The sequence below is a fragment of the Pithys albifrons genome, chromosome 19 (genome assembly GCF_047495875.1).
Source record: "Pithys albifrons albifrons isolate INPA30051 chromosome 19, PitAlb_v1, whole genome shotgun sequence".
In the NCBI taxonomy this organism is placed as follows: domain Eukaryota; kingdom Metazoa; phylum Chordata; class Aves; order Passeriformes; family Thamnophilidae; genus Pithys; species Pithys albifrons.
This window is the reverse complement of record NC_092476.1, coordinates 6,641,931-6,655,178: the sequence shown is the minus strand read 5'-3', so window position 1 is coordinate 6,655,178 and position 13,248 is coordinate 6,641,931. Positions and strand designations below refer to the sequence as shown.

Sequence of the window (13,248 nt, the reverse complement as noted above, 5' to 3'; positions counted from 1 at the left end):
AAATCTGACCAGTTATGTGCTCTGTGAGGTCAGTGAGTTGCCTGTGGGAGCAGGATCCTGTGCCTTACTCAGTTGCTCAGGGTCCGGGAGGAGGTCTGTACCCCCGGGGCAGAGGTGCCTGCTGGATGCTGCCTCATCCTTTCTGCTGATGCTGGGAGCTCACATACCATTGTATTCAGCTTGAGTATCCCTTGAGAACTGAGTGTGATAAAACACTAACCATAACCACCTCCTCTCCTCCCTTCCTGCTCCCCTTCCCACCTCTGTGCCATACTCACTTTTGCCAGTGCCTACCAATAACCAAGCTGTTCCCTGATACACTTTTTAAGACAAATATTAGCAGTGCTGTCTTGCTGACCTCACAGCTGGAGCCAGTCCCTCTCAGGCTGGTGCTTTTCAGAGATGCTCACTTAAAAATTAATTTTTCAAGATAGCGTAAATCATTCGCTGTCCTTGTGTGACAAATGCTGCAACACTCCATGGTGAAATTGCCCTTTTCTACTTATCAGCTGCTGCATCCATCATTTCCAATAAAAATAAAGCCAGCAGTTATCTCTGGCAAGAGCATGTCGTGTCACCAGTCGTGCTGAGAAAAGGAAGTGGTGTCTGCTCAGGTCAGGAGGAATGGCTCGTTGCAGGGTAGAACTGACTGGTCAGAAAGCTGCTTGAGAAACTGACTCATCAGCTTTAAATACCTCATCCTTTATTGTGGGTAAGGGTCCTGTATTTTTTTATTGAATTCCTAGATCTAAAATATCATTCCACACATTATTAAAATGGCTCCAAATACAAATGAGAACTGGATGAAAACGCAGAAGAAAGAGGCCTCCTGCCCCTGCTCCTCAAGGGTGAGGTGCTGCTTCTACAGCCACATCAGTTTCTTGGGACTGGCAGAATCCAGCCAGAATAAACACCTGGCACTGTGGGGAACCACGGCCCTGCCTGCAGCCCAAGGGCAGGTGCCCAACCTTTACCACCTGTACTGCAGGGCCTGATGACCCCAAAGAGTGCCCATCCCTCACTGGTCTTACTTTCTCTTCCTCAGCGTGGAGAGAGAAGTGTTGACAGCTGAGGTGGTGGATCTGGGAGTGGGACAGTGAATTCTGCTCCAGCATCCATCTATGCCAAGAGACACTTAAAAACTGGAAATCTTTGATCCTCCCCTGCTTGTCTCTTGGCACTGCAGACCACTTTGCTCACTCACAAGAGCCACATCAGTGGCTTTTCCTGTCTGCAGCACCTGATGTTCCTTATTTGATGAGGAAGGTGCTGTTTCCTGGGGAGGTCATCTTGGGAAAGGTGAGTTTTAATGTGAAATCTTGACATTTCTTAGTCCTCTTCTGAACACTGGCTGGAGCTCTGCACATATCTAGAAGGGAAACCTTCCTGCTCACTTCTCAAAAAGGCTTCTGTGCCTGTCCAGTCCATGTAATTAAGCAGAGCTGGGACTGACCATGTCAGCTTGGAGCTCCATATTGCTCAAAAAGGCTTTGCAGTGCAGGCTCTGGGTCCAGTGAGGAAGACAAAGGCAAAGAAAAACTGCATTGCTGTTTTACAGCCAGGAGAAAAAAGAAAAAAATATGTCTGATGAGGACAGGAGTTAGTAAATTGTGAAACAGGAGGATTGGAAGCTATTTGTGGAACAGGGAGAATGAGCAGCATCATGAAGAGGGAAGGCACAACACAGGTCGAGCCTCAGGCTAAAGGTAATTTCTATTGCCAGGGCTAAGCCAGACATAATGAAGAGCAAAGCCTGAGCAGAGCACTCAGACCTGCAGGGTCGGGCCGAGACACTCATTCACACCTCCAAATTACTGTTTGCTTTCTGTCCTTGCCTTGGACTCAGTGCAAAGTCTCACACAGTTCTGGAGGAGCTGGAGTTGCTTTTGGAGGCTTATGCTTGCTGATGGGCAGGGGCATCCACCTTCTGCCTGTAGCTGCCTTAATATCACAAAAACACAAAAGATTTAAAATCTCAGTGTGAAGGGAATGTATGTGGAATTCCTGTATTCCCTGCCCTCTTCACTAGAGGCTGCTGGATTAAGCCAAAGACCTCTGCAAGATCTAAACACACCCTATATCTCCCTTATAAAACTGCTGTACAAGAATTAAACAAAGCATGGAAATATTTTAAGAAACAACACATGGATTTTTTTTCCCAGAGCTGGAATGTCTCAGGAATTCTCACTGTGATGCTTTCCCCATTCACTTCCCTTCTGCTCCGTGCATTGAAGAGGAGGAGCTGAGAGGGACAAAAAGCTTTGCTTTGCTCCCCTTTGCTGCAGCCCAGCCCCTGCAGGACTGGCCTTTGTAGTTCCCAGTGTGGCTTCTCCCCCACACTCGCTCCGGTGCCTCTGGCTGGGCAGGGCCTTTGCAGGTGTTGGCTCTGCTTCTTGTCGGCCCCACCGAGCTCCAGCTCCTCAGAGCTGCCCCTGTTGCTGTGTGAAAAGAAAAGCCACAGAGAGATGAGGTTTGTAGGAACCTGCTCTGTGATTTGGGATCTGTGTAATTGATGGTGAGGCCAATGCTGGTGAAACAGTTTGCAGCCTTTTTGAGCACATCTCACTCCTGCAGTGGCAGTGCAATCCCACATGTTCCCATAAAATCCGGAGTATTTTCCTGTCTTTTTTAGCACATTTGTTCTATTTGTGATGCTGCCTTAATGTCTGTCTCACTTGAAGCCATTCCTGCTTTCAGATCTTTCATGCCAAGCTCAGGCCTTGGCCAGTTCAATCCCATCTCCCAAAGCACAGGGATCTTCAGGGAGGGAGGGGAATGATGGGAGCAAGATAAACCAGGCCCATCACGGAACATCAGCCCTGGGATGCCCCTCCTCACACCTCTCTGTGAGGTTGCATCATTTCTAAAAATAGGCCCAGTGGGAATTGGCACTTGTCCTTTGTTCTGGGAACTACCCCGTGGGTTTGGAATCTTGCTTAAAAAAGCCACGGATGAGGGAGAAGAATAGAGAGGGGATTAAGGTGCTTTATTTCCTTGTCATGTAGTTCTGCTGCTTAGTCATGATGATGGATTTGAGAAGGTCCAAAGGACTTGCCCATTGCTCGTAGAGCTCAAATTAAAGGAGGCTGATGAACCTCAGCCATGTGAGGGGGGTTTGGACAGAAGCGCATTGTCTTCTCTAACCACAGGTGCTTCTCCCTTCCCTCAAACCTAAATAAATAGAAAAATAATAGCACGAGTAATTAAAATCAGAAAAACTGGCAGGATCAAGAGATTTGAACAGTCTTTTGAAGATAAATCAAGGAAAATGACACAGGCAGGAGGGGAGAGCACAGCTCAAAGGAGTGTCTGGATTGTAGTCAGAATTTGAAACAGCATCTGCTGCCTCCTTGGGTCAGACTGAGCACTTCCAGTGCCTGTGATTTTTCCAGAACTGACTCATGAAGACCCTTCAGAAGGAGTAAAATACTAAAACTAAAAGCTTCTATGAAATTTTAGATCAAATTTGATCTTTCAGAGTACTGCAGCAGAGGGCAGTTTTACAGGACACACGAGCCTGGACTACAAGGAGATGGCAAAAGCCTACAGAGCTGTGTTTAGTGGAAGCTCAGCTGTCACCTGGGCCACCCTCCCTGCCTCAGGTAGGGCTGTGCCTGTGGTATTGTCTAGCTGTGGACTCGGGTAAAGGTTTGGCTTTACCTTCCTCTGCTCAGTGGGTGTTACTGCTCTTCAATTTCCAGAAAATTGCAATAGAACTCCGAAGGGAGGAGCTGGAATGCGAAGTAACGTGACAAAGGCAGAGGGAGGGGAAGCAGAACTGAGAGTGAAAAGGGAGTCTGCAGCCTGGGCTCTGCAAAGTTTCTCTTCACTCCATATTTCACTGTTTGAGTAGTTTATTATGGAAAGGAACACCTCTGAAATGGGAGCAGAGTGTGTGTTCCCACAGATGTGGAATGATTGATACCCACCTGGGAAATCCATCCCCGAGGTATTGACATTTTTGGGGTGTTTCTTTTCCATCTACCTGACGTGGATAAACAGTTGACAAACGCTGGTGGTGAGTGTAAGGCTGATGAAAGAAAGGGACTGAAAACATTTTATGGGTACCTGTGAAATCCCTGGAGTTATTGAGAATTTCCTCCTGCCTTCCACTGGAATGAACTTGAAGAAATCACATCATTGGTGGTGTATCCTCTGACTTACGTGGTATAATTGCTGAGGTGCTGCATCAGGCCCTCAGGTTGCTGAAGAATAGGAATAAACCTTGACAGAATTTAGCTTAGCCAGGTGCATTTTTGGGACGTGGCAAGGACTTGGTTCCTTCAGCTGACACTGCGCCTGTCCCGGGGCAAACCCTCATGGGGCAGCCCGAGGGGTTGGAGGGCAGAGCCCCATCACTTTATCCCTAACACAGCCTGGAACACGAGTGGGGGAAATCTGAGGCGGCCCGAGATGAGGCCGAGACGAGGGCGATCAGTCATTGAGGTTGGAAAAGACTTCTGAGCCCATCGAGTCCCACCCAGGGCCCAGCACCACCATGTCAGCCGGAGCAGGGCATGCAGTGCCACATCGTGTCTTTCCTCACACACCCCCCGGGCCGGGGACTCTCCCACCATTCAGCCGGGCTGGAGATGGGCAGGGTGTGCGTGGACGGTGCGGTGTGAGGCGCTGAGGGGGCTCTGGCGGGCGGCCCCGCGGCTCTCGGGTTTGAGATCTGAGGAGGCCCAAGATGAGGGCGAGACAAGAAGGGCCGTGAGAGGAAGGTGCGTGTGTGTGCGAGGAGAGCGGTGCGAGGCGCTGGGGGCACTGCGGGGGATGCGTGAGGAGACGCCAGACTGGGTCAGGCACAGGACGGTGGGGCCCGCGAGCACAGGGCGAGCACAGGGCGCGCTCCGGGCGGGCGCGCGGGCCGTGAGGGCGGCCCGTCGGCCATTTTGCGGAGGACAATGCCCGGCGCGCGGGCGGGGCGGGGGCGCGCGCACGCAGCGGGTCCGGGGGCGCGCGCGCCCCTCCCGCGCCGCCGCGTTATGTAACGGCCGCCGGGAGCGCGCGCGCCCCCGCCCGCTCCCCCCCCGCCCGCGCCGCGGCCCCGCCCCCTGCCCGCGCGCCGGGGCCCAATGGGCGGCGGGAACGCGCTCGGCGGGGGGGGGGGAGCGGGGGCGCGGCGGGGGCGCGCACGCACGGGGACAAGGCGCGGCCCCGCGGCTGTGCGTGCGCGCTCCCGGCCCCCCCCGCCTTCCCCTCTCTCTGTCCCTCTCTCTCCCTCTCTCCGCCGCGCTCGGCCGGCTCTGCCCCCCCCCTTTGTGCGCGCTCCGAGCCGCCCCCGCACCGCCGACTCGCCATGGCCGACGAGAAGCCCAAGGTGAGGCCGGCGCGCTCCGCCGCTGCCGCCGCCGCGCTCGGGCCCTGCGGCGGGGCCACCCCGGCCCGCGGCCCCCGCGCCGCCTTTGCGCGCCATTTTCCTGCGCGGGCCGGGGGGGCCGCGGCGCCGCTCCCGGGGCGGGCGGGGAGCCCCGGGCAGGGGGGGCGAGCCCGGGCCGCCTGCCCGCCCTCCGCGGGGAGAGAGGCAGGTCTGGAGGCGGTTGTTGCTGCCTTCCTCCTCCTCCTCCTCCTCCTTCTCCTCCTCCTCCTCCCGCTCCCGCCGCCGCTCGGCCGCAGCATCCCCGTGGCCGCCGCTGCCCACGCGGTCCCCGCCGGCCCCGGCCCTTTGTGCCGCCCCGGGCCCTGCGCTCGGCGGGCACCGCCAGGGCCGCGGCCGGGCGGCTGCTGCGTTTGGGTTGTGTGCGGGGTTTTTTGGTGGTTTTTTTTTCTCTTCCCGTCCTCCCCCACCCCTGATTTTCAAACCGAGTTTGAAGTGGCGGAGGGAGCGACACATGGCGGGGCCGGGCGGGCAGGGGAGGGAGGGAGGGAGGGGGACAACAAAGCTGGGGTGGGTGGAACGAGCCGAGCCCCTGCCCTGCCCTGGCCCGGCCGCAGCACGAGGGGCCCGCTGCTCCTCCGCAGGCTCTGTCGCGATGGGAGCGGGAGGGTCGCGATGCTGCTAGGGGGGGTTTCCCAGACGTTTTCTGAAGGAGAAGGTTCGAGTCGCTTCAGGTTTTGTCACCTTCTCAAATAGAGTTCTTTAAAGTACCTTGAAACTTTTCTTCAGAAGTACCTTAACCGGTAGGAAAAAGTTTGAGATATATCGGGAAGGAGACTTGCTGCTGGTTGGGATCTCAGTTATAAGACAGATCGTAGTTGTAACATCGTTGTTGTAACGCAGGTAACTTCATTCCTTTCGTTGGCAACACTGATGTTGCACATCGTTGTGCCCTTAATAGAAATAACTTACTATTTTTTTAAAAATCTGTTAAACGACTTGCCTGGTAACTCTTCATTGCTACTTCGCCAGTCTCCAGAATAACGGCTAATACTAGTAAGATTTGGGAGTTTTTTAATGTATGTGGCCTTTTTCTTTAAATTTTCAAATAAAAAGTCCTGACCTTTATTTCCTATTCAAGGTTTCAGGTCAGTAAACATCTATAGTATCTTTATTTCCTCCTTTTTTAATGACCTGTTGCACTTTGGTAAAATGTTAACTTCTTGTTCCATACCTTTTAAAAAAAGTGTTGGTTATTTTTTTTTCTTTTTATTTCCTCCACAGGAAGGAGTGAAGACTGAAAACAATGACCACATTAATCTGAAGGTGGCAGGGCAAGATGGGTCTGTGGTGCAGTTTAAGATTAAGAGGCACACACCACTTAGTAAACTAATGAAAGCCTATTGTGAACGACAGGTACGATCTCAGGAGAGGTGATGTCCACAGGGACAGCTCAAGACACTTAACAACTATGTAAATATGCAAAATGATGGAGGTTTAACAGAAACTAATTGTGTTGTGGGAAGTGTGTTGTCCTGAGGGTCTGTTGCAGGGGGGACTGCGAGGGTTGTGACAGGAAATGGGTGACATAAAGATCTGTTGTTATCTGTGAAATCTGCATTTGTAGGTTGAGGCTGTTGGGAGGCAACCGCTGCTCGGAAATACCGGTGTGGAAAGGGGGGGTGTGGGATGAACTTAGAGGAGAGTTGAGTGATAATCAAGGATTTTTATAGCTCTGAGTAACTTCTTGGTCTGGTCATGGCCTTGTGAATTATTAGCTCAGTGTTACTGCATGGAGAGGGGATCTCGTTTGAGAAGGAGCTTCTTGCACATTTATTGATGAGCTTTGTTTTTTCCCTTGGGGCCTAGTTGGGAAATTAATCCTCTGAGGGACAAACCCCATCTATTTGGCTGCTGTGGTGGCAGCTATTGGAAGTTTTAAAAACACCTATTAGAGCAGTGCTGTGGAACTCTTGTGAAGCTTTTGATAAGTGAAATTCCATCTCTGCTGTCCATGATTTTTTTTAATGACTGCCTTTAAAAAGTTCCAGCCCTGCAGAAGTGTTCAGAATTTGGAAAGGTTTGGTTTTTGCTAAACACAAATATTCAAGAATGCTGTTGAATACAGTCAAATCGATATGAAATATTTCATCACCAGGAAAAACAAACTGCAATTCACATACAGAGTGGTGAAACCTCTTTGGCTTTGCCTGTGCCACAATAGGATATGAATAAAGAGAGGAAAAATCACCTCTTACTGAACATGTGAATATGTTCTTGTGTGAGTGTTCTGGGGATAAATTAGTGAAGGCTTGAAACTGTGAGCTGGTTTTTCCTACCTCAGTCACGTGAAGTCTTGTTGCATTTTGCAAATCACTGTGTTGCTTGTTCCAATCACAAAGCGCAGTTGTACCTGTCTCTGGGGGGGTTTGAGGAGGGGTTGTTTGTCCCTGGAGTCCTGGGAAACAAGAAGTAACCATTGACACTCAGTTACTTTGAAACAGCAACAGTGAGATGTTAGAACTGCTCATCAAAATGTCTGCTCTGCTTAAAAAAAACAAACAAAAGCAAACCCAAGAAAACACAAACCCAAAGCTATCAACCCCCCCAGGTGTCAATTGGAGGAAAAAATTAGTAAATCTTGAGAATGGGAGAGGTTTTTCTTGGTTTCAGTTTTAAGCTCATAGGTATCCAAAGAATATTTTTGTGAAGATGGACTTATCTTTACATTTTATTTCTTAAATTGCTTGTCAAAATTTGTTTAAAAGCATTTGCTCTAAATATGTTTTATGTTGCTCTAATGCATGTTTTATTCATGTATTTATTTACCTAATTAGGTCCACCCAGGCTTAAAATCCTTCAGCTGTGGACTTTAGATTTCACTTTGGGGAGGTGGTACAGCATGAAAATCATTTATTGTGTGTAGCAGACCTAAAATGGAAGTAACTAAACCTTGAATGGTCTGTTTAGAAGATCGAGACTGCTTGTGATTATTTTAAGTGGTGAAAAAATCATCCATGGAACATAAACTCAGTATTTTGTGGGCAGTAATCTCACCAAAGTAAACTTTTCAGTATGTTTTCAGCTACCATTTATTTAGCACATAAAGCTGTCAGGAACCTGCAATAAACAACACTTTGGGAATAGGAAATACATATTTTAAGCAACATAATGTCAGAAAAAAGGGCTCAGCCCAAATGTTGCTGTGCAGAAACGTGTTGCTGCCATGACACTGAGCCACGTGGTTTCCTTAGGCCAGAGGATGCTCTGAGTGAACTCTACAGAGCCCCAAGTTGTGCATTTTGAAGACATTTTGCTGGGAAATACAAAAGTTAATAAAAAACTTTACTCCTTATTTATTAAAATATTTTTCCTGACAAATCTGCTCCTCAGAAATAATTATTACATTGTTTTCCTTTGTGTGTTACATCCGCTCTTGCAAAGCTCAGTCAGGGTTTCTGTTCCAGCTCAGAGATGCCAAAGCACGACCCTGCAATCCACTGGATTAGTTTCAAATCCCAACGAGGCTTCTTGGATGTTTAGATACTCTGGAGGGAATAGATAGAACTGGGGAGGAAGGAGAGACCAAACCTCAGTCCTGGTTACATCCCCAAATGTCACTCACCTTCCCTTGCAATGTGGAGTTCTGTAAAATCCCTCTGGAAACTCACGGGTGATTTTGGAGCTGATGTTGTCAGGAGAAGGGGCTGTTGCTCCCAAGCTGTTTTTCACTCTGTTGGCTCAGGTGAGGATGACAAGTATTCCAGGGATGGAAGAGCTAAGCAAAGTGAGTGTTGGCTGGTAGGAATCCTTATGCAACACACTGCTTGGTAATTTCTGGAAGTAGAAGATTCCTTTCTTCTGGAAATTCCATCTGTGCACAGGAAAACATTGATTTCTTGATAATAGGAATTTGAGGTTAAAAGTTCTCATTTCTCACTCTTTGCTGCCTGAGATTAATATTGTTGCATTTGTGGGAAAAGTATTTTGGAATACCTTTATTTTTTGGGGAAGATATAGAGGTATTGAATATCACTGTTTGACATTTGTCACCTGGAGTGTTGCATCTGGTTTTCCAGTGAATTATTCAAAATAATGTGTACCAAAAAAGGCTCTGTTTGAACTTGCAGTCAGTGGGGGCACTGTTGCTTCTCTGAGTTGTTGGACACAGTGCAATGTTTAATACGAAACAGATTGCAGGGATTTGGAGTGAAATGCCTAAAAGTCAGGGCATGAGGGGAGTACAGAAACTCTGTCCTGTGTTTTGGTGGCTTTTAATGATTGTGCTGAATTCAGTGATAGGTTCAAGAGCAAACTGGTGAGTACTTTCCACCAGACTCACTTCCCCTTGTGTTGCTTCTCTTTGTCCAGGGGTTGTCAATGAGGCAAATCAGATTCCGGTTCGATGGGCAGCCAATTAATGAAACAGACACACCTGCACAGGTAAACAGCAAGACTGAGGATCTGCGTCTGAATTTGCTGCTGGACTTGATGCTTCTGTTTCCTCTAAAATACTCGTGTAAATGTTTGTATTAGTGATAGAACTGGATTCAGTTTTACCATTGTTTTGGTGTAACTAGGATAGAATTACTAAAATAGAATCCAGGACTTTTTCTGATGTTTTGAGTAAAAAGTCTGTATTGCTGTAATAGTAAGAAAACTCAGTGCAGTCTGTGAAACTGTCACTACTGAGGCAACCTCTGAGATATGGATGGTAAGTTAAGAATTGAGTTTTTCTTGAAGCAGTGGCTTTATTTTTTATATAAAGCTTGCCAGGATGTTATCAGAGATAATACAAAAGTAATACAATAAGTAATTTTCTGTTGTTTGCAATTTGAAGCAGCATAAAACTAATGGACACAGTGAAGTTTGGGTTGTCTGCAAGTGGTTGAACAAAGGAGATTCCAAGAACAGAATAGCTCACTGTGGCTGTTGAGTATTTTCCTGTACTGCTCCCCAAAGCTGTGTTTGGTCAGCCTGTCCCAGTGATGCAGCTTTGTCTGCTGTTCAGAACCACTTGTTGTGAAATAAGAGACTCTTGTATTTAGGTCTGAGTTTTCTAAGCTGTTGCTCCAAAGACTGTGCCTCTCTCTTATGGCCACAATCTATGCAACTTTTTAACTTGGAACACTGATAATTGAGGCACCAGGGTGCTTTTCTCTCCAGGGTGCTTTTCTCTCCATCCACCTTTTGCTGAAACTCGGGATCAGTCTGTTTATAGCTGTGGTAACTGCCATAGACCAGTTTGATTTCCTGAGCAGCACCTGAGACTGTTGAGAAGTAAAACCTGCATTAGTTGTAGCAGCTCCTTCAGTCTTGGTGCAGATTTTTCCAGTAGGTGACATGAACATCCCAGGAGTATCGATGGTAAAAACTGCAGCGAAAAAAAGAGAATTATATTAATGAAGTTTTGCTGTTCCACATGGCAGTTTCTTCCATGGCTGTGTGTAAAGTGTGCTCAATTTCTCTGTGCTTGCAGATGATTGGTTTGGGCAGAGGCCTTAATTCCAGGCTGCTGCTTCAGTGCTGTATCAATTTGAGCAGCAGCAGCTGTTGGAATTGTGGCAGTGGCCTGAGACAAACAGGGAGTGAACAGGAGAGCAAAGGTGCAGTGACAAAGCAGCCAACAGAAGTGAAATTGTAGGAATCTTTTCCACAGGAGGTACACAGTGCACTCTGAAGTTAACACTGAAATTCATTCTGGCACAACAGTTACGAGCTGGGGTTTTTTTCATGGAATTTCTTTGCTTTTGCATTAGGTTAAGTGTCCAAAGGGATGATGGTGGAGGGGAGTGGGGCAGCTCTGGTTAAAGAGTAAACATGGAAATAGGAACTGTGAGAACAACCCAGCCTGCTGCAGAGATCTGAGAAGAGTGAAAGCTTTTTTTTCTCTTTTCTGCTCTAGTTGGAAATGGAGGATGAAGATACAATTGATGTGTTCCAGCAGCAAACAGGAGGAGTTTACTGAAACAAACACACAAAAAGAACCTGCTCCTTTCCTCTCCAGAACTGTGCTCCCGCAGGCAACACTTCACAATTAGAAAAATGAGACTTGGTTCAGCCACATCCTGACTACTGCAGTATAGTTTTCTCTCTTCTCTCTGATTTTTTTCCTATTCCTTCTATTGTACATAAAGTAACTGGTGACGTGCACAGACATAATGCATATTTTTTTTAACTAAATGGCCAATGGTATGTTTTGATCAACATTTAATGGAGATGGGGTGGGAAAACAAACTGGTTCTGTGAAAATGCCCCTCTCTCCGTTAGTGGCATGCTCCTTCTACTTTTATCTTTATATTCCAGTAAGTTATTTTGCTCTCACTGTTTAAAAAGAAAACCTTGCATACCTTGTTTGATTGGATAATTTCAATGTTTTTCTTTATCATTGTAAAACCAAGGGCAATTTTATAACTTTTTTGTACGTAGCTGTTACATGTAGAGCAATCTGTCTAAGTAGGGGTAAATTACTCTTTAAAAAAAAAAAAAGGAAAAAAAATCCTAGATAGTTTTCCCTTCAAGTAAAGCGTCTTGTTGTTTAAATAAACTTCTTGTTTAAAATAACCAGTTTTCTTTCTTTTTCTGTGGAGTGACAGTACTCAGCACCTGTATTTCTTTCTCTGCAGCACTTTATGCTTCTCAAATCTCAGCTTTCTCTGTGGTAAGTAAACATAATCCCTCTAGTGTAGTCAGAAGACTTGGAAAATGAAAGGCTGCCCTGAGACCTGTCAGTCAGGAGCTGAACTGGAAATAGAAGTCAGTTTTGTCTTTGATTTCTTCTTTTTGTGAATGTTCTGCTAAGCCAAAATTGTTTGATTAGGCAAACTGCAAAGTGCTGAACTACTTAGTAATGCCTTGGATTGAGCTCTTTTTGTCAGTCTTTAATAGAAGCATCGATGTTGTTGTTGCAGTAGTTCATTTAAGACTCTGTATTTGAATGCTTTTTGATGTAAACATTGACTTAAAGAGAGCAAATAATTTCGTTAACCATTCAGTTACCATGGTATCAAATGGGAGATGCTTGGAATTATAAAGCAAAAATAAAAAAAATGAGTTCTGATTTTGGGTGTATTTAGCTGTGCTGGTGGAGATTCCAAGCTCTGCTTTACCCTGTTATGCTGTTCCTGCCTGGAGGGGGAAGAGGCTGGAAGTCCTGGAGGGAGTTAGTGCTGATGGTGTTTTTTATGACTCTTCCACAAGGTGGTTCTTGGGGAACTTCTTGGGGGATTTTGGAGGTTGCAGTGAAATTCAGGGATGTTCATGGGAGATGATCTGTGTACCCCTCAGCCCCACAGCATTCTCTGGTGTCCCAGGAATGTTCCAGTATTTGTAGCAAGTTAATGCTCTTTTGAATTTATTGGTTTATTAGAAAGAGGTCACTTTTTGGTGGTAGTTTTTGTAATAGTTAATTCAAGAGGTGATTATTGTATGTGAGGCCTCTGCCTGCTTGGTCTGGAAATCCTTTGTGGCAGAATGGTGGGTCTGTGCATTTGGCTGATGAATTGTGTGACTTCTGCCAGGGTTTAACATTGGATTCTACATCAGTTACATCTAATGGAGATCCAGGGAAAATCAGGTCTGTTTTTTGCAGTTGTTTGACTCTGTAGTGAAGGCTGTGACCTGTTGTGTGCCCCTGTGTTAATTCCAGGCAATGCTACAGCTAAGCAGAGTATTTCTTGTTATGTTTCTATCTTGCAGACTTCTGGGGTGCATTGCAAGGTTGAAATTCCCTCTGGTGAACAAACATTTTCATATCCAAACTCACAAAGGCCTGAAAAAAAATCTTTGAAGTAAAAAAAGGGGGTGGTGGGTGACTATATTTTAACACCTTTCCTTGGTTACACATGGAATACTTTGCTCTTTGGCTTTAGAGTCTCTGCTTTTAAGCTGGCTGAACTTCTGATACCAGTGTATAAAATTCTTTCAGC

At 46.9% G+C, this 13,248-nt stretch overlaps 1 protein-coding gene and 1 long non-coding RNA gene across 2 annotated transcripts; one reads left to right on the top strand and one right to left on the bottom strand.

Moving 5' to 3' along the window:
* Positions 1-2,999: 2,999 nt before the first annotated feature.
* On the bottom strand, positions 3,000-4,812 carry LOC139680784 (uncharacterized). Its single transcript, XR_011699413.1, has 3 exons — positions 4,069-4,812; positions 3,930-3,985; positions 3,000-3,171 (listed from the first exon to the last, which is right to left on the bottom strand). It is a non-coding gene; the product is annotated as an uncharacterized lncRNA (long non-coding RNA).
* Positions 4,813-5,111: 299 nt separating this feature from the next.
* Positions 5,112-11,884, top strand: SUMO2 (small ubiquitin like modifier 2). The gene is made up of 4 exons (XM_071573665.1): positions 5,112-5,323; positions 6,605-6,736; positions 9,692-9,763; positions 11,226-11,884. Exons 1-4 carry the CDS (start codon positions 5,303-5,305, stop codon positions 11,286-11,288), a joined length of 288 nt encoding a protein of 95 aa, XP_071429766.1. The 5' UTR covers positions 5,112-5,302; the 3' UTR covers positions 11,289-11,884.
* Positions 11,885-13,248: the final 1,364 nt, after the last annotated feature.

Excerpts from the sequence above, each read along its gene's own strand:
- SUMO2 (XM_071573665.1), top strand. The coding sequence starts at position 5,303 with ATGGCCGACGAGAAGCCCAAG. Across the intron at positions 5,324-6,604 it reads TGGCCGACGAGAAGCCCAAG|GAAGGAGTGAAGACTGAAAA; the intron begins GTGAGGCCGGCG and ends TTTCCTCCACAG. Across the intron at positions 9,764-11,225 it reads AAACAGACACACCTGCACAG|TTGGAAATGGAGGATGAAGA; the intron begins GTAAACAGCAAG and ends TTTCTGCTCTAG.